Here is a 26,404-nt window from a genome sequence, read left to right as displayed (position 1 = left end):
AAGTAAAAATTAAGTGGCTGATTTTAGTATTAGAGGTTTCAGTTTTGTTGTTTGAAAGACAGTCATGGGACCTGGAGGTTGAAAGCGATGATCTCTTCGGGACATGTCTTGCCTTGGCTTCACAACCTCGGTCAGTGTCAACTTTTCCAAACACATAGCACAATGAAAGGCTGCTGTTGATTGGCCTGTGGCAACATTAAAACAATGCCAAATGGGTTTCTTCCGCTCAGCCTCTTAGGACTGCCTTAGTGCTCTTAATAGTGACTCTTGTAGAACAAGTTTCTCTCATTCCTGTTGCTGAATGCAATTCCATCAGTCATTTCCCTCAAGGACAGGGTTCTAAAGAGTTTCTTATCCACATCTATTACAATACTCCTCAGTCTACCTTCTTTTCTTGAGGGAAGTTCAATCATTCTACTTTGGAAAAGTGGAGTGATCTATCTCAAAGGTATGCAGTCTACTGCTCTTACACACTGTAGTAACTAGTACCCATTAACATTCCACTACATTAGCCAGGCAGTGGTGGTGCATGCCTTTAGTCCCAGCACTTGGGAGGCAGAGCCTGGCAGATCTCTGTGAGTTTGAGGCCAGACTGGTCTACAGAGCGAGATCCAGGACAGGCACCAAAACTGAGCAGAGAAACCCTCTCTCAGAAAAAAAAAAAATGGCTACATGTTATGCAGGTACTGTATGTCATTTGGACATCTGCAATTTTGTCCTGTTAAACTCAGCGATGGCTTAAGATAATGTACTGGGTAGAAAATCTCATTCACATGGCAGAAACAATCAGTAGTAACAACTTAGGCTGTACCTGTACATAGAAGGTTTGGAATCATGTCTTAGGTTTTAGGTTGTGGATGCAGTCTATTCAGATGGTATTTTTTACACATGAATGTATCTTGAGGCCTAGGAGAGATATCTTAAGTGAATACTGTGGGACTGTAGAAACTTAAAAATGCATTTATACTGCCAAGAGAAGCAGAGGACATCCACTCAGCAAACACATGGATCTCAGAAATGCTTACAAGGAGCCATTTTAGACATTGCAGTGCTCCCCAAGACATACTTGTGTGTCTTAGCTACTCTCAGAACCCGGCTGAGATCTGACAAGCAAGAACCAACTGTTGGGGGCTTAGCAAGCAAAAGGTCTGGAGACTGCAGGATGCCTTCTGCAAAGGGTAGATTACTTCTGACCCAGCAAGCTAATGCTTGTACCTGAGCTGGCCCAGGTGGCTTTTGCATGCATGCTTTAACTGCTTACTTCACAAGCTCAGCATTTTCTAAGGAAATAGAGATGAAATAAAGATTTGGCTTTAGGAAAAAAAAAAAAAAGAAGAAGAAGAAGAAAATGAACATTAGTCTCTTATAATCTCTTTAAATATTTTTTTGACTGAACTTTCTGCCAATATTTGTTATGGGAAAGCTGAATTTTATGGATACTTCAAACATTTAAGTCTTCACTTTAAATTGAATTAGCTGTGAGATTGTGTCTTCTAGAATGTCAGAAGCGACACCCATGAAGTTTCACCAGCATAGATGCCTAAATGTGAGCTGAAGAAGGAAAACACTAACAGACAGGTTAATAAGGGTGAAAGAAGTTCAAGGGGCTTGGGGTCACCTGAGAAGGGACACTTTCAGTTTAGGAATTGTGTGGGGCGTTTACCCACCAACCCCACAGCTCCCCAGAGTTTTCTTGAGTGTGAGCAGCAGGAAATATTAGATAGAATGATTTATATTGCTGAGAATATTGTGGAGATAAACAGAAAATAAAGGATAGCCTCAAGAGGGCCTGGGACCTTTTCGAACTGTCTGTGCCCCAGGGTATTTATAGAGACACCAAGGGGTGGAGCAAAAGGCCTCCTCCCCCAGCACAGCCAAGTGCAGACCATCTCAGACACCTGCACTCAGGCCCGTGGTCCTAATCATCCTCTATGCGGACCTGCTGGGTAAAGCCACAAGGAACCCGAAAATGGACTCTCACAGGATTGCTCAGATTCAGACTGGCCTGTGGGCACATCCATGGTAGATTGTATAAGGATTATGTCCTTAATTACGTCACTAGCCTGCAATGGCATCCCAGCCTAAAAAGCAGGCTGGCCCTCTCTATGCTCTCTCTTTCCGAACTCTCTCCTTCCCTATTTTCTGTTTCTTCCATGTGGTCTCTCTCTCTCTCTCTCTCTCTCTCTCTCTCTCTCTCTCTCTCTCTCTGTGTCTCTCTGTCTCTCTGTCTCTCTGTCTCTCTCTCTCTCTCTCTCTCTCTGTCTCTCTCTTTCTTTCTCTCTCTCTCTCCATAAAGCTCTAGAAAGATAACTATGGCTCATGACTCTCCTCCAGCACTCTCTTCTGCCAGCCACAAGTGCCTTGTAACCAAGTGATTGTCTTGATGATTGATTGATATAGGAGGATCCAGCCCACTCTGAGCAGCATGATTTTCTTCTAAGAAAGATAAACATGAACATCAGAGCAAGACAGGAAGCAGCTTCCTTCATGGCTTCTGCTTCAAGTTCCTGCTTGAGTTCCTGCTCTGACTTCCCTTAATAATGGACAGTACATCGAAGCATTCTTCACAGGAATCCTTTCCTCATCTATGCTAATTTTGATCAGAGTGTTTTATAACACAGCAGAAAGGAATTTAGAGGGTGTCAAAGACTAAAAATTCAGAAATTTATAATTGATCTACAGAGATCAGAAGTAATATATTTGTCAAAAATGGAATTAATAATTTCAGCAAAGTATCAAAAGCTTGTCTTGTAAAGATGAAGGAGAAACAACAGAAGTAATACAGAAGAAAAATGTTCTTGTTTATAGTAAGCAGCCAATGAATAAACCTCTCGTTCTCACTCTTCTCTCTCTGTCTGTCTCTGTCTCTGTCTCTCTCTCTCTGTCTCTCTCTCTCTCTCTCTCCCTCTCTGTGTCTCTCTCTTTCTCTGTGAATGTGTGCATATGATGGGCATACATTAGTAGGTTTCCCACATGCCTTTTAAGCACCCTTATTTTTATCCCTCCTCCTACCACTTACTCTGCCCTACACTTCCAGCCCTTTTGTGAAGGGGCCCCAAAATAGCTTGACCACACAGCAGCCATGACAGACAGGCTTAGGGGCCTAGACACAGCTTCTGTGACAGGCTTACTGGCAGGCAACACTCAGATCCAGGAGAAGCCTTAGGCTGATACTACCCAGGGATCCACCCAGGGATGAGGAAGTACCTGACATCCCAAACATTCCAACCATTAGATAAGGTGGCCAGATTTCCTCGAGTCTAGGACACACCTATTTTTGTTTTACAGATACCCCTAGACAATTGTCAGCCAATCAGGGTCCTGGACCCTGGAAATCCCCTCACCCCCAACATCTACTGTGATAAAAATTCTGCCCCACCTGAGCTCCAGGCTCTCTGCTCTCACCATTGTTTGGTACAGACAGAGGGACCAAGCTCTGTATCTTGAAATAAAGGCTCTTTGCTTTTACATGCAGGATTCGGTCTCCGTGGTGGTCTTTTGGGGGTCCCTGCGATCTGGGAATAACATCTTTCTCCATTTAAACCTCCTCCCCTGTTATTCCCCTTCCTCATGTTACCTGTATTTTACTGTGTCAACCACTCTTGTCTTCATGGGGCTGGAGAAATGGCTCAGAGGTTAAGAGCACTGGCAGATCTTCCAGAGGTTCTGAGTTCAATTCCCAGCAACCACATGGTGGCTCATAACCACCCATAATGAGATTCTGTGCCCTCTTCTGGCACGCAGGAATACATGCAGACAGAACACTGTATATGTAATAAATAAATCTTTAAAAAGGAAAAAAAAAATCTGTCATTAGTCCTCCTTGCCAATGGCCTTTTTAAATTTTCAGGTAAATAGGTATTTCAAATTAAGCACACAAATCTAAAGGGTCTGCCTTACATTCTCATATGTGTGTGATCATTTGATATTTGTTTTTCTGGGTAACATGACTAAATTTAATTTGATTCTGTCCTTTTCTTTTACCTAATTTTATAATTCATTCATACTGTAGCTTCATATATATATATATAAAATTTGAAGTTACCCTGTGTGATGATGATTATGATTTCTTGGTTGACATGCTGTCTAAAAGTCTGCTAAATAATCTTATTACTTAATAATTTAATAATAGAAGAGTTTTTAAGTGATTGTTTTTGATGATTTATTTTTTCATCATTAAATTTGATGTGTCCATTGTCATATTTGGGTCTGTAGTGCATGAGTTACTTTAGCTTGCAGTTTCCATTCTTACAATACTCTTGTTATAGTTAATTTCAGACTATTTTTTGTCACCTGCAAGAACTGATGAACTATTAAACCAATTTCTTTATTGAATGTTTATATGTTTATATATATACATATATGTGTGTATATATATATATATAATGTAACTTTATATACACATACGTATATAGAGAGATTAACTTTGTTCCATTATCCCACATTATACATATGTATAAAACCATGCGGAACCTATAAAAGGATAATAAGATTGAATTAGTGAATAAAACCAAATTCTATATTCAGTTTATTCACTAGATCAAGGGCAAGAGTAACTTTATTTTATTTTTTTCTGTTTGTCCTAAAAGTTCAGACATCACAACATTCTAAGCACTTGCTTTGGAGAATTCCTGAACCTACAGCTGCCAGGAGCACAGAAATAGAACCAATGGTACAAAGAAGAAGCCTCCACAGATTTCAATTAAACACATTCTCAGTTAAGTTACTGCCAATGTTAGCCTGATGGGTTCTTCACACTTTCACATTCACATGTATTCTTTAAGGTTTATGGAATAGCTTAGTCCCTGTTTTTATGGTTTTAACTACTTTATGAATTAAATTAGATAGTATGAAAATATCAGAGGTAAAAATATATTTCAAGCTTGTTAAGCACAAGTAAAAAACACTAGTAATTCTAGTAAGATAAATAAATTGGCAAATCTTTATTCCAGTGTGAATAAGGTGGTTTGGGCTTATTGTGTTTCATATAAAGGTTTAAACACAAGTACAGTGAGAAGTTTGTAAAGGTTAGAAACGTAGCATCTGTTATATAAAGTAGTTACACATGTGCCTCATCACTCAAAGTTCCAGTTCTGGAAATTCTATAAAAGTAATAAGCATGAATTAAAAATTCACTTTATGATAATATGAAATTTGTGTTAAGACATCTAGAATTAAGATGTTAACATGTCTACTTGTTTAACATACAAATTTACCTCTCAGATGATTCAACAGCGGTCTTAATTTTTTAACATATCCTCAACTACTTGTTTATTATTTATTAATAACATAATACAAATACTTGCCAATAATAAAATACTTGACTAATGTTGCAAGCATTAGTGTAAAATCAATTTTAATAATGTATGTGTCGCTTAGCACTATAGTTACATTAATTTAAGAATAATACATTAAATATAAGCTTCTTTATTGTCCTGAAAGACATGCCTTAAAAAGCCAAAGACAACATCTGTGGCCCATGACATTTCTAGTGTTGCCTAAGTGACATCACTATGGGTGACATACAATGTTGAATGTTTTCTTTTACTAACAGACACCAGGCTTTCAAGTGACTTAGAGAACACAGCAATGTAAGTGAGGCTGCTTACCCAAATCTCCACCTCTCCTAGCAAGCTCACTAAATGCTGTAGTCATTAGTTTATATTGCCTTGAAATATCTTCAATGTCTTCTCCAGTTTTTCTTTTCTTTTTCTTTCTTTCTTTCTTTTTTTTTTTTTAACTAGAAGTTATTCAAATTGAAACATTCTTGAAGGAGTAGTAAGCTTTCATATTAGCAGGTACCACATTTAAAAAAGACAATAAGTTAATAAAGCTAATACATGATAATGTAAAACACTAATATTGTTTTAAAATAGCTTAGCTTGTGAACACAAACAATTCAATTCATTACTCTTGATCAATTTCATGCCTGATGCAGAAAAAGTAATTAAATTATAATTTATATGTGTTTAGATTTAACTTCCATTTCCATGATATCAACCTAATAGTAAATCTACTAACTTTTATTTCTATTTTCATTTTTTTCTCTTCCAGCGCTCCTTGCTAAGCTTTGAACAGTTACCTGCTGTATTACTCACTAAGAACTCAACAGACAGCCAAGACTACATGAACAGATTTAGGACATCTTCTGTCGTGATTATCAGTAGTGAACAGACAAACAATGGATGTCTCTCGATCCAAACAAATACATAAAGGGAAAATACTGCGATTGTTTTCTTGTTTCTCTTGTACCCGAGATCAAAGTAAATTCAAGCATAAATCTCATGAGGTGGAGGAAAACCTCTGTAGAGAAAATAAGGCATTGAGAGATGAAAACAAGGCTCTGAGAAAAGACAACAAATTCCTGTGGGGGAAAAACAAAGCCTTAGGAAGAGAAAATAAAACATTTCGGATGGACAACCAATTCATCAGGGAGAGGAATCATATACTAAGGCAGCAGAACCAGCTACTCCGGAAAGTGAAAAGGTTGATTGTAGAGAATCAAAAACTCTCTGGAGAAGAACTCAGTGCCTTGAACACAGAAAAAAAGTCTTACTGGCAACAGAATCAAGCCATGGAGGCTCAGATCACAGCTCTCAGACAGCAAGAGAAAGCCTTCCAGCATGAGGCTAAGGCTCTGCATGAGGAGATCAAATCCCTGCATGAAGAGACCAAGGCTCTCCAGCACCAGGAAAGGGCTCTCAGGATGGAAGGGAAAGTCCTGATGAGGGAAGGAGCGGCTGAGCTGCAGGAGGCCCTCACAAAGGAGGGAGCTGCTCTGGAGATGGAGGAACAGGCTTTGTGGAAGGAGGAGCAGGCTCTTCGGGAGGAGAACAAGGCACTGAGAGAAGAACATGGGGCTCTGCAAGATGAGGAAGTCGCCCTGCAGGAAGAGGCAAAGATCCTGCAAGAATGGAATAGTATTCTTCAGGGAAAGATCACAAACAACCTCCCGGGGCAAAGGCAGAAAAATGACCCAGAGAAAAAATGTGACCTAAGAATGTAACCACAACGCCCTGACAATCATCGGCATTCCGGAACGTAAACCAGAATTCGAAGGTGATACATTGTTGTTAGAAGCCTCAGAAATTGAAGTGCTCAATATTGGGTCCTGGGAACTAAATAAAGGCCTGAGAAATGAACAAAAATATTTAGTTCCTTCGTTTTCTTTGAGTTACAGATAACTGTTGGTAGCATTAGTCAAACAGTTAATGCATAAGACTGTTTTACCCTTTGAGAGAATTTTGATGGTCATAGACCATTGTAAGAAATGAATAGCAAGCATTTTTCTTAAAACTTGTTTTTTGATTTGTTTTTTTTTTCATTTTTTATTAAGAAACATTTTTTTTTCATTTTACACACCAATCAGAGAACCCCTGCTTCCTTCCTCCTGCCCCTCCAGATTTCCCTCCCCCCAGATTCCCCCATTTCATCCCATAAGAAGGCAAGGTGTCCCAGGGGGAGGCACATCCAGTCCAAGCCTTCCCCCTGCCTCAAGGCTGCACACAGTACCCCATCATAGGCAGTAAGCTCCAAAAAGCCCCCTCATGCATCAGGGATGGATTCTGATTCTACTGCCAGCCCCCCCCCCCAAGCAAATCAAGTTACACAATTGTCTCACCAGTCAGAGTATGGTTTTTGTTTGTTTGTTTGTTTGTTTGTTTGTTAATGACCTAAGCATATCTGTAATGCCAGCAATTGACATGTGTTTACTGGGGTTTTAATCCATTTAGAACTAAGAAAAAAAAATACTGAAATTACCATTAGTACTATCTCAAACATGTTGAAAAAAATGCCTGAAAGCCAACTTCGGGAATCTAGACATGAGTAGATAGGTTTCTCTATCTTTTATATATTCTTACATGTTATGCTTCACAGACAAGAGCCATAGTTCTTTGAAACACCTTAGAGCTTGTTGATGAGGGCAGGAGACATGTTCTCTGTGTAGAAACAGTTACCAAGAGCTCCTCTCGTTCATAAATCTCTCATTATTGTATCACAATTAAAGACCAATAGTTCAGTTGAAGGTGAAATATTAACAGGCAATCCTAAGCTATTACCAACAGACCATCAACCATACACAGACAAGGATATCTACAAATGGAGGAAACAAAAAGTGTTAAAAGTATGAGAAATTTTTGCGATGGGGTGTTTTTTGGCCTCTATTTTCTTAACTCAGTTGTATTCCTAGAATGTGAACACTGTAGATGATAACATCTCATCCGCAAGTCAAAACTGTTGGAAATGCCTGGCAGGACATACTTTTTTCCATCTCTCTTTTTGTGCTCCATCCTTGCACAGCTCCAGGCGTGGGCCCAACTAGAGTGATAAAGTAATGAAGAAAAGACAGACATACAAATGAATACAGCAATTGATACTGAGTGAACTGGTCCCTGATGGAGAAACAGTGTTACCCTTGAAGCTTAGCATGTTGATTATACACAGGTGAACAGTGTGGGAGGTTGTTGTATACAACTGAACAAGAAGAAGGTGTTATTACCCAAAGATAAACAAGGAGACAGGTTGAGCAAATATCCATTAGTGCAGTAACTTTAGGTAACAGTCTTCAGGTATGAAATACGCAAAGGAGAAAGTTGTGAGGGAGTTTTTGTGACACACTCTCAACATTCACACTCAAGCCTCCAAGCAAGATGTTGCCCCTCCTTGGGGCTGAGGCTTTGGACTTCTCTACATGGCTGTGACCATGTAAAACAGTGCACACTCACTCAGGCCTTCACTAAGGGTGTTCTGTTTTCCACAGTCTTCGAATTTAAATGTTAAGTTAAAAAATCAAGATTTCCAAGAATTCATTCTAAGAAATCATAATTTTTCCAGTACATTCTACAAGCAACAAATTATATAGCTCACAAAACTTTTAGACTACTTCTGTAAATATAATTATTTTATATCTTATTTTACTATCCGACACATCAAAATTTTCTACTAAAATTTCCAGGTACCATCATAATTATGAAATACTATACAAAGAACTATATTTTACAACCCACATGAGCTGGACATATTTAGGAAAGCTATGATCTTTAATATTATTATCAAATGTGTATTAATTTTTAAATAACATACTTATAAGAAATATTTTTGAAGAACAAATAGGATAGCTTGATGATTGCAATAAGATTAATACACATAAGATTATTGTGTATTTACTGAGACTTTTATTAGTTTCTAGAGCTTTATTGATAAGTAGAATGAGAAGAATTTCAAGACAAACAATTCTAATACAAAATTGTTATGTAGTAAACCAGGCGTGTATAATAGGTTATGCCTATTATACAGAACAAGGAGCAGCACGCAGTGTCATTAGTGGTTACATACATAGCATTTTTAAGGCCATCCCAGGACAGGAGACACTATCTGCAAACAATAACAACAAAAACAACTAAAGTATGTTTGAGATATACTTACCAACATTTCAGTAACTTGTAAATGTATTTAAATGTGTTCTATAGGAGGATCAAGAAAATAATCTAAATAAGGCAGCAATCACCAAAATATATTCTCTCAATATCCTCCATTATTCTTTTTTAACTAATTTTCTAATTCAAATTTATTATCCAGGAATGACTTTCATATGTTAGATATCATAGATGCAAGCTAGTGCTGTCTATTCAGTGGGAAGCAAATGAGAAATGCCCCTTTTCTTTATGGTCTCCAGAAGGACTGGTTATGGATAAACCAGTGTTCCCACTGATATTGCTCTGACACAAGACCAGCAACATGTCATTAGCTTGAGGAGAAACTAGTTTCATACATGCTACAGCATCTTAGAAATGGTAGATCAACTGAATTCTTTAAGAGACCATGAGTTCTAGACTCAGCTATTAAGCTACCTCTAGTTATGGTGACAAGTTCCATCCTTCTCCATATTTTTGTGCTCCGTTATGCTCTCTGTACACTGTTTTTATCTTTCTTTTCTGATTTTCATGTCATATAAGACTTCAACATCTTTAAGTTCTCTTCTGCAATGCTCTTTTAATCTTTTTAATTCTGTGTTATGATTTGAATTTGAAATGTCCTCCACAAGATCATGGTTTGGATGTTTGTTCTCCAACTGGTGGGATTTTTGGAATCAAGGAACCTTTAGGAATTGGTACACAGGTGGCAGAAGAAGCTTATTTGCTCAGGCCATGGAAGGTTGGAAGAGGCTCCTGCTTCCTTCCTGCCTTGCACATTTTGCTTCCTGTTCTACTGCAGTGGACTTAGCTGTTGCTCCACACTTTCCTAGTCATAACTGACTCAAAACATCTGATTCATTAATAAAATAGATCCTTCTTCAAAAAAGCTGTCTGGTGTTTTCATTGCAGTAAAATTAACTGTGATTAACACAGCCATTTTATATCTTAATGGTCTCACAAGATCTTTTTCTTCTTTGGTGAAGGCTTAGCAAAGTCTAGCTTAGATACATGTGTTCTCCTCTCACTATATTGCTGATAATTTCTTGTGTTTTCAGCAAGGATGATACAGCTTCCATGAAAGGACATGATATTAGATGCTACCACTTTCTACACTCTTCAATAGGTCATCTCCAGACTTTTTGGTCAGTTTTTCAGACAATCTAATCTCCGTAATCTGCATGGGAATATCTTTCTGTAACTTTCCTCCTTTCTGAATTCTTAGTTTTCAGGTTGCACAGAAATTATTGCTTCATCAATATGCTATTCATCTCTTGCTTCTTAATTTCACATTATAAAAGCATTTATTCCCTACCTACTTTGAAATATTTGTGGTTGTCAAGAACATTAGCTTAGAAATGTGGATTTCTTTTCTTACCCTTATTGCTTATTTCCCTCACTAAGCCAACTTCTGCAGAATCAAGCTAAGCTGGACACTAGCCTCATTTGATAACTGTTGCTTCTCACTTCTCTCATTCCTTACCTGCATTTCTGGTATACTATAAAGCTTGAAAATGTATTTTTGTTATTGTTTTTTTTTTGTTCCTTGACTCACTCTGTATTACACAGATTTGAAAATTATTTAATGCTGACTTCCTTGTGATGTTATACTTTGCCTTGAATTATCAGAGCAGATGAAATTGGCTTAACATGTCCCCATTAGTAGCTCAAATACAGTGGTATGATCTAGAACTATCTACATCAATACTCCAAAAACTATCCACTAAAATTCAGTTTATCTTAACAAATATCTTACCATTTCAATCCTCATTTTACATCAATAAAGCCAAAACACAAAAAAATTGGCTTTCCTAAAATCATAAAGTTAATATATTTCAAAAAACAGATATGAAATCATGGGATTTGTTAGCACATTGTTCTCTTTACTTATACAATGTCCCTCCTCTACACAAAATATTGGACTATAATACTATGTAGTCACTAAAAATTTTAAATATACATGCTTTTAAATTTCATATTTTTATACTTATGCCTACTCCTTCATTATTATCAATTAGTTATCATTTTAGAGAATTTTATTTTATTCAGAAAGAAGATAGGAAGAACAACAGTATTCAAAAAGAGGTTGAAAGCAAGTCTTTGATAGGAAATGTGCAAACTAAGTTATCAAAAACCAATTCATCTTCCTTGAAATTCAATTTTATCTGTATTAACTTAGAGACCTTAATTAATCTCTGTTGAGGCAGACTTATGCTAAGAAACTATGCACAATATTTTATTTGTGCCTAAATTTTATCCAGTTATCAAGTAAAAATGATATTTATATTTTTTAGGACATGGAAATGAAATTTTATAATTAATTTTTCTTAAAACAACAAAAATTTTTACAGCAAAGAGCGTAAAATAAAGCTTCAAATAGAGATTGAGTTAATGGAATCACAATGTATTTCTTGGTTAATTCATAACATATAAATACATATTAATGTACAAAACCTTCTATTATTTGTTTATTTATTTTACTTGTATGAGTGTTTTCTCTACATTTATGTCTATGCATCACATGCAGCGTGGTGCCCAGGGGAGGTGGAAGAGAGTCTCAGATCTCTGAGGATCAGAGTTATATATGAGAATAAGGTACCATATGGGTTGCTGAGAATGGAATGCAGGTCCTCAGAAAGAATATCCAGCTACCTTAATCATGAGCCATCTCTCGAGATACAGTGAAAGAGTTTTATACTTTGGAAGGTTTTGTATTTTTCTGGCTTGTTAGCTAACAGTGCCTTAGTGTTCAACATGTTTAGGTACTATTTTAATTATATTTCAGTGTTTTCACATACACATTTTTAAACCCTTTTTAAATAGTACAATACACTATACTGTACTGTATTAAACAAAAACTGACACATTGAAATTGGACAAAATAAAATCAAACAAAACAAAACAAAAACATAAGGAAAAGAGCCCAAGAGAAGGCTCAAGAAACAGAAATTCACTCGGCACAAGCAAGAATCCCATAAAAGCACTAAACTGAAAGCAATGATATATACAAAGAGGACCTTCAGGGTAAAAGGAAGAAAAATTACACATACACACAAACACACTTATAAAAATATAGAGATAGGTAATTTTACATGTTATCTTTATATAATTAAAATGCATTATAACATTATATTATATTATATTATATTATATTATATTATATTATATTATATTATAATATGGACAGATAGATAATTTTTAAAAAATTGAAAAAGTGCTGACATGACACTCTGAAACAAGGGACCTGTAAAGATGCTATTGACTCATTTTCTGTTGGCCATCTATTGCTGGGTGTGCAGCCTACCTTGAAGAGTAGTTTGCTTCCACCCTGAGACTTCTTGGGAGAAAACTAAATTTTCACTCACAAGTGGGTAACAATTGGATAGTGCTGCTGGATTAGGGGTGGGGACATGTGTCCACTTCTCCTGTAGGCTCCAGGGCCCCATGTGGGTCAGAACCATGCAGGCCCTGTGCATGCTGCCTCATTCTGTTTGAGTTCACAGGCGCATTGATCACGTTTATTTAGAGGGCTGTGTTTTCTCCGTGTCCTTCATTCCCTCTGTGTCTTATACTCTTTCTGCTTCATCTTCTGAAGGGTGCCCTGAGCCCTAGAGGAGGGGTTTGATGGAGACCTCCAGTTTAGGGCTGAGTGTTTCATGGTCTCTCACTCTACATGACTATTTTTCAGTTGACTTAATTTACCTAAGTTGCACTATATTCAACAGACTTAATTTAACTATTTCATTTTTGTTTTTGTTTTTTTTTTTTGTTTTTTCGAGACAGGGTTTCTCTGTGTAGCTTTGCGCCTTTCCTGGGACTCACTTGGTAGCCCAGGCTGGCCTCGAACTCACAGAGATCCGCCTGGCTCTGCCTCCCGAGTGCTGGGATTAAAGGCGTGCGCCACCACCGCCCGGCCAATTTAACTATTTTAAATATTATCTCTTGAAACAGAAATGTCGACTCTTCTGTTTTGTCAGGAAAATTAACAGAAATTCCTTACTTTATTAATATTTCTTTAATATTAAAATATAAGGTTATTATTAATAACACTTAGTAACTAACATCTTAACCTGTTTTAGCACCCATGTATTAATCATTATTCCCAGAAAATTGTGAAGTGGCATTTACCACTAGTAAATGTTTGATTCTGCAGATATATAATTTCAGCCAGGAATTATTAGAAATACATATCCTTTAGAGAGAAATATTCAGTTGAAATGATTTTTATAGAAAATGAGCCTTACATAGGTTGTTCCATGAAACCGTCTTTGTTGGAAAGACAAGTTTTGTAGTTGCTACAATTCCTGTAATACCTTAATTCAAGCCGGCCATGCATAATAATTACTTTTTCTAATGTATGTATTTAGTTATTTATGATGCCAGAAAATAAACTATATCTATAACTTCAGTTTTTGGTAAAAATAAGACAAGAAAGTCAAGAATCTTACAGCATGACTATATGTGTGTGCATGTTTATATATGATATATACCCACTATATACATATGTGTATATATATATACATATATTCAACATATTCTAGAAATATATTGACACCTTAAACTCACTTTTCTTCCAATTAGACTCTCATACTGTAGGACCTCACATCCTTATGTTTTAACAAAATATTGCCTAGCTCACTCCACATCAAAATTCTAAAGAATTCCATAAACGAATATGTAAAGTCTGACTTGTTTGTGTTCCTTAAGTCCTTGAATATCGACCAATTTCAGGTAGTTTAGCATCAACCATCAATAAAAATAGTCATAAAATATCATTTACATATAATGTGTGGGTCCTGATTTTCATTATAATCACAAAAAACAATGATAAAGCGAGTCATTCTGTTCTAAATTTGCATTTTATTAATATTCATTATCACATATTAAATTTTATTCTGAATCTTCAAAATAGAATTAAAATATGATTTCATTCATAGAAAGTGAAAGAAGGAAAGTAATTAGAAAATGACAGGCTGAGGAGGAAATTGAGAATAGATTATGAGTTATTTTATGTTCAGGATGCTAACCTTAAGTTTAGCAACTCTGATAGGAGAGACTGCAATACTGAGAATATGGTTCATTAAGGGTCTCCAAGGGGAAATCAGTGTGTTGTTAGAGAACAAAAGAAATGTTAGCTGTCAGAAATCATTGTCCTTATATTGAAGTAATCATGACAAAATATAGTAAATTCTCATGCAAAAAAAAAAGTGCACTAATTGGGTGAACAAATAAAGAGAATTTTTCTGATTGTTTTCCAAAATAAAGTAAAAATCATGATTCACATAATTTTTATATCAATTTAATTCTGGAAAATTTATGAAAGAGGTAACAAGGTTGTTAAAATCTAGTACGCTGTATTATTCATACTTTTGCTCCCACTATCAATTTTTAAACTTTAGGATGTATATTTGAGGCAAATATGAATCTATGTCATTTATATGTATATCTATATACATGCATGTTTTTTACTTACTAAAAGTATAATGTATATTAGGATTTATAGAAAATATGATTACTGCCATTGCATAGAAGGAATACATGAATATCAGTGAAAACATTTATAGTCCAATGAAAATAATTTACATCTGGTTAAAAAAAATTAAGGCTTCAATTAACTGTACACATAAATCCAAAATGAGTATTATCTAAAGGTTTTCTCTCTACTAGCACTAGCAAATCAACTCTGAAATTTTATAGTTTACAATAATATCCATATTTTTCATGACTCTGTATGTGCCTTCTAGGTGCTTCCCTACACAGAACCTGCACTAAACCACTGACCTTTCTTTGACTAATGTGGTGTTTGCAGTTGATTCCAGCAGTTGTCAACTGTGTCTATTATTAAGTTTTTCTGCTGGCCTCCCAGCCTTGTTGGGCTAGCTTCTTGTGGATGGGAAAAATATAGAATATTCACTTTCCAGTAGTTAGCTCAGACACATCCAATAACCTATTTGGAACAGAAAAACTCAGCTCAGAGGCTTAAATTATCAAACCATAGCCTGGTAAACCAAAATATATGATCGTAGAATTTAATCACTAACAGTGAACTTGCTGCACAATGTGGCTGAGATAAGCAAATGATAAGTCTTTTAAAAACCAAATTCATTATTATTATTATCTATTGTGGTCATATGCATTATATTTGAATGTTCTAAAACATTTATATGCTTAAGACATTATCAGTTAAAAATGAAATGTGTTCTACTGTGTTTATTTCTAGCAATAAAAATATCTTCAATATAAATATATAAATTATATAATTATGTTATATTCAATCACTAGCAAAATATCAATTAAGTAAAGCCTTTATTGATCATGCTAAGAACAAGAATTTTAACACAAAAGCAGGGCCATGAAGATGGTTTAGTGAATAAACACACTGGCTGGCATGCCTGACAACCTGAGTTTGGTCCCTGGAAGGCACATGGTGGGGGAGGAGAACATACTACCTCAATTTTTCCCCTGACTTCCACATTCACACCACAGTATTGCAAGCTCTTCCATGAGTAAGTGTAATGAAAGTAATTTATACAAGAAGAACGAAAAATAAATCAAATTATTTTGTTCTTTAGTATTGATCTGGGGGAAATTCTGATAAACATGATCTGAAAGGCGATTTTTACTTTATTTCACAGAAGTCAGAGACAGCCTAATTTAGAACATTGCTTTCTTCTGGGCTATCTAAATTTCATTCTTCTATGGAGATGATAATTACTTCCTGGGTGGCTGGACACCCTGCAACTAGTCTAGTAATGGACTCAGTTATTCTTTAAACCATCTTCAACAAAGTCTATGACTAGTTAGTATCAAACATTTTAATGTAATAAAGCACATCTTGAACTCCTGATCTTTCAACCTGCACTTCTCAAGTGCTGCAATTACAGCGGGGGGATACCCCTTGACTGGTTTCATAGTGTGGAATATTGCTCCAGGACCTTCTTTATGATAGGCAAGCACACTACTAATGGAGGTACATCCCAAGCCCCCATTTAACTTTAATTATATTTCAAAATGTTTGTCTTTCGTGAACAGACAACCAGGATTTCAACATAAGAATTTTGTGGAGACACAATATTAGCCCATAACACTGAAATGACATATATGAGATAATGATATATCAAAGAAGTTGTGCCAATGGAAAATGTAGAAAATTTATGATCTGTATATGGGGAAGACTTCTGTATTTATAATTTACAGAAAAAGAAAACTCTTCATTGAAATTTTTAGTATTACCAAATAGGATAAACGAAAATTCAAACCTACCAAACATATAATGGATTAATATTTCCCCCCCCACTATAGCCTCCTAAAAAGACAATGAACATTTCAGAAGGAATGTAAGATGGTAATGAGCGTATGGAAATGTTTCACTTTTGACCAACGATGGGGACCTGACTGTAGTGTCTCCTGAGAAATAACATCTAGCACTATGAAGATTCTATAGGCCGCCATTGTCTTTTTCTGGTAAAGTTAGATTTTCTCAGCCATCTCATTCTGCAGAGAGGGATGTTATGTTGGATATCTTCCATCTGGTCCTCTGGGACCTTTGTTTTGGTGTCTATATATGGCTGATATTACTACAGAGAAAGACATTCCAAGCCAGCAGGAGGCAGTTGCATTTCAGTTCTGGGATATAGAAACTCACTGTCTGTCACCATTACCTCTAGTTTCTCTGACGTCTGTAGTATTAGCAACAGGGAATATGCCAAAATGGCAGCAGGAGAGTTGGGCTTCCAGCCTGTTCAAGAACTTCTGTACATTTCTGGGATGGAGATAGTCCTGTGAGGAATGATCCTGAACCAACTGGCAGTTACCTCTGTTGTAGTTCTTCAGGGCAATTAATTTGTAATTTTGATATACAGATACCAATTTCTGCTGAGTCACAGGGTAGAGTTATCAAACGGTGCTAATGATTAAAATCTCATAAATACAAAATCCTATGAACTAAGAAGATTGGATGATGGAGGCCTGCCAAAGTCATTGATATTGTCACTTAATGATAATTTAAACTGGGTCATGCTTTTACAACTTTTGAGTTTTGTCCTGTAAGATTATTTTCCAAACTGTTCCGTGTCCTAGCTCTAATGATAGTGAAATTAATCTAAGAACTGAAGCTAAGACTTTGGAATGGTGTCTGAGGGAATTTTTACTGTACTTAGCTATAAAATTGAGTTACTAATATCCATGATTACCTTAAAATTCTTATTCTTTTCCTCAAATTTTATATTTTCAAAGCTTACTTGGAACTCTAGATAACTTTCTTCCTAAATAATGTATTACTTAATATAGTTTGGGACTTTGCCAAAAAATAAATCCTTAATATTGTCCTGAATACAGTATAATTATTACATTAATGTATGCAAATTTGACCAAAAGAGCACATATATCTAACTTTGTAGCATATATTGTATTTATTATCATGAAAATCAAATTAAAATATGGAGAAATAAGCAAATTTATTTTAAATGCATTTAAATATGAAATAAATTTAAGTATAAAATAAAAATACATCTTTTAGTGTCATTACAGAGTTGCAACTGAATCCCTGAGAGGACAAGACTCCCAGCAGAATTTCACTAAGAATGGTTTAATTCTGTATCAGTCACAGCTCTGACTCAGGCAGGAAAAAAATTATTCTTTTCAATACACTTTGCACAAGTTGTTAGTGAACATATTAGTTAATGACCTGAAGGCAAATCTCTGACAATGTGATTTTGTGCTAATTGTGTGGAAAAATATTTCTAGCTTTTAAAAACGCAGCAGTCTAGGTGGCTATAGGGAATTTATCTTCCCTGTTTGAGCTCCTCTATTCAACCTTCCTCAAGGGCACTCAATCATACCAAATGAATCATCTAGCATTCACATCATGTGTGAAATCAAGGAAAACCCTCAAGAGTCAATGTCATTGATTAGACGACGTCAGTCTGTTTGCATTCAGCAGGCATCACAATGACAAATAAGATAAAATTATTTGGAATAAGCACATGCATATTTTAGCATCTCATCTTCACATGTTTTATTTTACAAAGTCTGTTTCTGATATAACATTATTTTGTCACTCAAAACATCTCATTTTAAGTTTATCATATTTAAAATATTTTTATTATTAATGAAATAAATGAATGTTCCTTGAGAGCATGTATTACTGGAAGATCACTAATTTACAGAGTTTAGCAGAGGAATATTTAGAATAGTTATGCTAAGATATGAAACTAAAACACACACAGAGGTATTTGCTGTTGAATTTATTATTACTTGAAATGCTTATTTAAATATTGTTGAATCTTTCAATCTATTACTGAGAAATGTAACGGAGAGGTAGTTATACATTAAATATATGTATCTTAGTAACAATGAGCCAAGTTGCTATGGGTAATCTGTAAAACAAAAAAACAAACCAAAAAAATGGGTAATATCACAATCACCTTATATACTGTATCTTACATAATATAAGTCAAGATATGTGCATAAATTTGAACATAAATTTGGCTTACAGTGGATTAGTTAAGATTTTATTATCTAAATTATATTTTACAAGTGTGGTATAAATAATTTTCTTCTAGATGCTTGCTTGAATTTAAGTGAATAATACAGGCTTTAATAGAGCTAGCCAATTCAAAAGTTTGCCTATCAAGGAACATGTTAATTTATACCCTTCATTGTGGTCTTCTTTATGAGGTATAAGATAATGCAAAGCTCACTTTTTTTGATTCAGTCATTGTAAACACAGGTTTTCTTCACATTATGTATTATAAAAACTTAAAGGTTCTACAGAAATTTAAAGAACAGGGAGCATGGGAATGTGGGAGTTAATGCATACTCTCTTTCCTTTGTTCATCATGAGAAAGAAGATGCTTTATATTGTACATGTAAAATTTGTACTGTTTTATGCAGAACAACACAGAGAAAATGAATCCTTTCAATTATAGAGCAGTCTTTATTTTTTAATCTCCCAGTTTACAAATAAAACAAACTGTAAAATGTTGATAGGAAAACATCTATAAATAGCTAATAAATCAAAGAGATTAAAAAATCCCATATATTGTTTATGAATAAAGTCTCAAACTGTCAGTTTACCCTGACTTGACTTAGACGTTTTATGCTTCCAAATCAAAGTCCAATCAGTTATTTTATTGACAACAGCAAACTGTCTCTAAAGTATGTAGATAGAGGAGAAAGACAGAATGACATATACAATATTGAAGCACAAGCAAGAGTTGCAGAATGACATATCCTATCCGAAGAGGAACAGTATTGGTATTACACACTAACACATTGCTAAAGTAACAGAGTAGTGTAAAATTAGATAGATCCATGAACAGAGACATAAAAACAAAATCAATACAATGGAGAGAAAATAGTACAGGGACAACTTGTCATATACATGCAAATATATGTGTCTTTATACATGCAGTACTGACATGCTTTGCAACAATTAATTCAAAATAAACTCCAGACAAAAATGTAAAATGAAGAATCTTAACACTCTTAGAAAACAACATGAAAACCAGAAAAAAATTTGGTACAGTGATAGCATTTTAGACATTAACACTAAAATATGATACTTGAAATAAATGATTAATTTCATTAAAAATGAAAACTTTTCTTCAAAAATGATACCAAGAGAATAAAAACAATAATTGCTAAAATTGGAAAAGTGTTTATAAAAGATTCTGATAAGATTACCACATAAAATATACAAAAACACAAATCTCAACAGTAAGCTATGGCTAATCAGACTAAAATCAAGAAACAAAGGCATTGAGAAACAGCCTTTTTTTCCCCATGAACAAATATCTCATTGGTATAATTGACAATAAATAGATTTAAAAAATCTGACAAATTTTCAGGTTAGAATCTCATAGGGAATTTAATTGCAAATTAAAAGCAGATTTTGTTGCCACTACACACCTAATAGAATGCCGCAAACATAAAGGAATGGCAATATCAAGTACTGTTGGTGCAACGGGAAGTCTCATTACTTGGTGGAGAGAGGGGTGAAAAATGGTCCAGACACCTAAGAAGACAGCTTGGCAGCTTCCTACAAAATTGGCCAGGCTTCCAGTGTTTTATCCAACAGCCCCACTCCTTGGCATTTACCAAAGTATATTGGACATTATATCAACACAAAAATAAGAAATATTGACCAATAGCATTTGTGAACAAATCAACTGTGTTCATAATTCACAAAACATGGGAGCAAATAGCAGGTTTTTCAGAAAGTTAGTTAGTAAATAAATCAATGAATATCCACACCATAAAACAGTTATTCAGGGATAAAAAGAAACATATTGTAAAGTTATGAAAGAAATTCAAATGTATAATAGTTATAATAAAATTCAATTTGCAATTCTGCTATTACATGATTCCAAATTACGGTGTTGCATAAGAGACAGAATCAGGGAAGAATCAAATGCTCAGTGCAGGAGAGTAAAGACGAGTAGACTGAAAGAATTTAAAGAAGTGTATATGATGCCATAATGGCGAGTAATATGTGCTATGACATGAATTAAACAGAAACATGCTGTTTAGGAAGCAAACCAAGCAGTGAAAGGCAAATAACAAACAATTTAGCTGATAAGTGGAAAATAAAAACATGGTCTTCCTGAAGCAGAGTTGGAGACTAACAAAGTTATAGTGAGTTGAGATGGAGAGGTTTATGAACAAGTTAAGAGGAAAAACAAATAAATCTCAATTGCATAGAATTGCATATTCAGCAATTGTTTACAGCATGGTGACTATAGCTAATAACAATCTACTAAATTCTTGAATACTGCTGAGAGTCAATTTTAATATGTCTTCTTATAAAAATGGCAATTTTGTGATATATAATCTGAATAGTATAGATTATTTATATATATATATATATATATATAAAATGTTGTATATATAAAATACTATATTGCATAAGATAAAATACACATTAACTTTTTTCACACATTAACTCAATTCACTTTTAAAGTAAGGAAGGTATAGTTAAATGTAGGACATCAGCATATAGAAGCATTTTCCCCAAATATCTAGTTTACAGTATGATTTTTTCTCTCTTTAAATTTTTTATTTCTACTAACAATATGGAAAAGCTTATTTGAATGTGTCACAGAACACATGATAAAATATTTTATATTACCTCTTTGGGTGCATCTTGAACCTAGAAGTGTCAAAAATACACATCCATAAATTTCACCAAAATAGTGGAATCCCTCTCTTTGTATGTGTGTGCCTGTGTGTGTGTGTGTGTGTGTGTGTGTGTGTGTGTGTGTGTGTGTGTATACCAGAAAGAACAAGATGAGTGGAATTATCTGCGACCAATAGATTTCTTAGACTGGCTGCTGTAAAGCAAAGGTGTGCATGTACCATCATGTCTACCTCTTATGTTGTAACAACCTGTGTTCATCTCTGATGAGGACGTATATGCTAGTTGGATGGCCCAAATATCCTATTCAGCAGAAGCTTCAGCCAAGTTAAAGGATGCAGAAACCTGATATACAGTAAGGTGTCTCCAAAAAAGATGATAGATGTAGCTAACTCTACAAGGAAATTCTCTTATTTATGAAACCCACGGGCTATAAAAATTCTGTGTTCATTTATAATCTTTAAAGGTAAATTATGAAATGTAGCTGTAAACAATGGTGAAGTTAGAGTTGTATATCTAATAAACATAGCAGGTCCACTTTATGAAAGGAAGTGTAAAGCTACAGTATATGCCACATACAGAATAAATATCCTATTATCATACAAATGGACATATAAACTAGCATAAAAGATTGCATCTTGTGGAGAGAAACTCATGGTGGCATCATGAGGACAAGAACAGAGTGAAATGAAGGAGATAGAATGACGGAACAGTGTGAGTGATCTATCTTGTGAAATACTGTAGCTAACTTTCTCTGTGAAGTAAGGTACTCCATCACTTTTCCAAGTTAACGTAATTGGGAATGGGATTTGCTTTTTTTAATTTTTTTTTATTTTTTGAAACACATTTTCCAAACTGACAAGCAATAAGTGCAAACATTTAAAGATAAAAAATGTAGTGCTTTGATTCATGGATTGACTATGGACAATTAAATTCACACCTCATGTAAGTCCTCCAGCCTCTCGCCCAGCTTTTGGAATCCTATTTCACAATATTTTTGACTTTTAGACATCAGGGTTAGGAGAGACTTTTCATGACTACATCACAGATTACTTGTGTTATTGATGGTGTGTGTCCTATTAGCTCTCTTGGATAGAGAGTGGTAGAGGAAAAAGAAAGAGGCTCTCCAAGGAGAGCAGCAGACAGGGGGGGAGATAAAAATAACCCACTTCCAGTACAATTGTACTCCGTTAGCAGGCATCATTGCCAAACACACTTACCTTCTGTTTCTTTGAGTTTTAGCTGCCTGAGGCTTGAAAGTCACTTGTCTGAGGTTCTGCAGCCTCCATTCCAGCAGAAAAAAAAAAAAAAGTGGAATTCGATTCTTTCTGGAAACTGTTTGGCCTCAAAGTGTCATAGGCTAACTCACTTGTCATCTCTGCCAACTCATTCTGAGAACAGTGCTGTAACTCAACAAAAATCAGTGCTCATTTTCTATCCATCCAGTGAAGTTAAGGTTTGGGAGTCACCTTGAAGTAAGTATTTGAAGTCTATATTATTTAAAAAGAAAAAAACATTATAATCAAAAGATCATTGAAAAACACCTCGTTTTATTAGTTTTTTTTCTCATTTCTGCATCTAAATGCTTAACAAGAAGCAATTTCAGAGAGCACAGGTTTATTTTGGCACATTATGGGAGAGGTACAGTCCACCATATCAGGGCAAGCACCACAACAGAACTGGCAGAAGCCATAGCCGCTGCAGCATGAGGCAGTTGACTGATCATGTGACATTGGTAGTCTGGATTCTGTAAAAAAGATTAGAGTGGAAGTTGCTATAAACCTAAGACCTATGCCCCTTAACACACTTCTTAAATATTTCAAAACCATCTGAAACAGTACCATTATCCAGGTACAAGAATGACATCATAGGTTGTCAGCTTTAATTGTGAATTTCATGTGTTTTGATCATATTCACTCCCTTTCCCCACTCTTTCCAGAACCTTGACCATTTCTGTACACAGTAGACTATGTGTTGGTTTTATAGAATAAAGTGGATCCAGAAAATAAATTGCTGTCAAACTCTTATTAAGTGTTGATTTCTTCATTTTTTTTGTTTGTTTTCAGACAGGCTCAGATAACTCAGGTTGTCTCAAACTTATTATGTAATCATGACCAACATTAACCCTAAGGTTTGTATAATCATACCTAGCCAACATAGCACTTTTACAATATAGGACCTTTTATATTATTGACTTTATAAGGCCAGAGTATACTTTTAGTATGTATGAAAATGTGATGAAACTTCCCAAAATATATACCTAAATGAAGGCAATCTAAGTGAAATCTCCAAATAATGAGAGAGACATTGTCATTGACATAGACATTGCCACCAAAGATTCCAGTACTGAGATTGGATTACATCTAATTGAATTGTTTGTCAAAGGGGCCTCATGGGAATTCCTCAAGTAACTCAGGCTGTTGCCAAAACTACAGGTTGCTCTCCACAAATAGACAGCAAGGCCTTATTGCTGAAGACACTACCTATACAACTCAATGAACATGGAGACATTGAGGTGGTGACTCATAAACCCTTCGTCTCTATGACCCAGCATCTTTGCTACAGGAAAGTACTCTATTAAAAGAGATGTGTAAACATCAGACAAGCCACAAGCTCTTTATCTACAATGGTATACTATCTGTGTAGGAGTTTGAATATATTTTGCCACATAAGCTCATAGGGAGTGGCACTATTAAGAGATATGGCTTTTTTGGAGGAAATGTGTCACTGTGGGGAAAGGCTTTGACCTTTCCTATGATCAGGATACAGCCCAGTGAGTCATTCAACTTCCTTTTGCCTGTAGATGTAGGACTCTCAGCTCCAGTACCACATCTGCCTGCATGCTCCCATGCTCTCTATCATGATAATAAGGAACTGAACCTCTGAAATTGTAAGCAAGCCACCACAATTACATGTTTTCTTTTTAAGAGTTGCTGTGGTCATGATATTGCTTCACAGCAATAAAATATGTGTGTGTGTATGTATATACATACATATTCATTTCCCTGTGACTGTTTGAAACAATGCATAAGCCTTCATTCTTTGCTTTGCTCATTCCTGAAATGCAACATAAATATACATATATACACCCACGTCTAGAAAAGCAGCCAAATGATCCAGGCAACAGATGGGAAACTCAGAGCCCATGTGTTCACATTCTAACTATGCCAATAACTTGCTGGGTGATCTTGAGCAAGCTACATATCTTCAGCTAATTGCCTTCCCTCTAAAAGAACAGAGCCATAGGGCTGGATATTAGCTTTCAGAAGCCAAGTAATGAATTTGTCCCACCATCCTTCTTAATATGGAAAACATATTCAAATAATAAAGAGCTGGAATTGATCTTATTATTATTGCATAATCTCATTAGGTCTCTCCTGCTGTTATGAAAGCTATAACCAAATGCTTTATAAAACCCACCTTTTAAATATAGAGCCTTCACTAAAACTGAGACAAGGAACAAAAAGACAACTTAAATACATCTAGCCTCCCCACAAAAGAAAAAGAAAGAAAAAAAGAAACACAAGCAGACAATAAATGCATGGTATAATCCTCAATATAATTAGTCATTAAAAATGTAAAATCAAAATCTAATATTCCATCTCACACCCAATGTGATGACTAAAGCTTGAGGAACCCCACAGAAGACAGGGAAGAAGGGTTCTAGGAGCCAGAGTGGTCAAAAAGAACACGGCCCACAGAATCCACTAAGCAGGCCTTATAGGAGCTCACAGGGATAGAAGTAGCAATCGCCAGGCCGGCATTGATCTATCTTAGATCGTCAGCAAACATGCTGTAGTGGTTTAACTTGGGGTTTTGGCTAGATTCCTAACTATGGCAATCGGGATATCTCTGGCTCTTTTGCCTGCTTGTGGGACCTCTTTCCTGCTACTGGGTTGTCTTACCTCGCATTACCTGGCCATTGACGTAATCATTTATGCTTTATAGTCTACTTCCATTTTTTTGTGTGTTATTTCAGCATGAGTTCAGAGCAAGTGATCCAGTAAGATATAAACTATAATATCAACAGCTGTAACACAAACATATTCTTTCTGTTTTAAGTTAATGATATATTATTTGTTATAATGTCAGAAAATATATCTATGAACCTTGAGGATATCAGAATAAGTTCAAAGAAGCTAGTCATAAATGTCACATCTCATATAATATCTTTTTTTGTGATAGGAAAATAGAATAAGAAAATTCATTGAGATAAAAAAAAAGTAAATGATATTTTGTAGAGCTGACAGTGTTGCTCAATTTTACCACAGTTTTTGAATTAAAAAAAAAAAAAAAACTTTGGGAAATTGTCAGATGACCTTAGGCTGCCTTTCCCAGAATGTACAGACCAAGAAAAATGTTTTGTTCAGATTGCTAATTTGGTAAACAATTGAAGGTACTCTTAATATTAGATTGCATTATTGATGAGATAATACTGTAGATAAGCATCATCACCATATTATATATATACATATATATTTCTTAAGATGTATAAATTGAATATGAAATATCTCCTAAGAGTTTATAGGCTGAACACCTGGTGCCAGCTGGTGAAATTATTGAAAACACCAAGAGATGAATGTACTCATCTCATCAGGGACTTTCACTAACGAGTGACTAGCTGAATGGGCTGTTGAGGAAGTAGGACCTACTGTAAGGAAATAGGCCGCTTTCAGTATAACTTCAAAGTGTGTATTTTGACTTAAACCTTTTTTCTCACTCAATCTTTGTTGTTTGGCTTCCGTAGAGTAAGATATATTCTCTTCCATACTCTAAAGGGAGATGAATGCTTCACTGCAATCCAGAGACCAATACTTATAACATAGTATTAACATGGATAAATGTAGAATTTAAT

At 35.3% G+C, this 26,404-nt stretch overlaps 1 protein-coding gene and 1 long non-coding RNA gene across 3 annotated transcripts; one reads left to right on the top strand and one right to left on the bottom strand.

Moving 5' to 3' along the window:
* Window positions 1-874: 874 nt before the first annotated feature.
* LOC131919184 (uncharacterized) lies at window positions 875-5,732 on the bottom strand. Its single transcript, XR_009381183.1, has 3 exons — window positions 5,610-5,732; window positions 3,578-3,785; window positions 875-1,280 (listed from the first exon to the last, which is right to left on the bottom strand). It is a non-coding gene; the product is annotated as an uncharacterized LOC131919184 (long non-coding RNA).
* LOC131919183 (coiled-coil domain-containing protein 70-like) lies at window positions 4,624-7,148 on the top strand. Of its 2 annotated transcripts, none has more exons than XM_059273275.1 (2): window positions 4,624-4,717; window positions 6,055-7,148. In XM_059273275.1, the coding sequence occupies exon 2, from the start codon at window positions 6,182-6,184 to the stop codon at window positions 7,004-7,006; it is 825 nt and encodes a 274-aa protein (XP_059129258.1). In that variant the 5' UTR covers window positions 4,624-4,717; window positions 6,055-6,181; the 3' UTR covers window positions 7,007-7,148. The 2 variants fall into 2 exon arrangements, with proteins under 2 accessions (XP_059129258.1, XP_059129257.1); XM_059273274.1 differs by lacking the exon at window positions 4,624-4,717 and adding an exon at window positions 5,526-5,591.
* The last annotated feature ends 19,256 nt before the right edge of the window (window positions 7,149-26,404 follow it).

This window comes from Peromyscus eremicus, chromosome 9, assembly GCF_949786415.1.
Source record: "Peromyscus eremicus chromosome 9, PerEre_H2_v1, whole genome shotgun sequence".
NCBI lineage: Eukaryota > Metazoa > Chordata > Mammalia > Rodentia > Cricetidae > Peromyscus > Peromyscus eremicus.
Note: the sequence above shows the minus strand (reverse complement) of the source record. Positions and strands in the feature narration are given on the sequence as shown.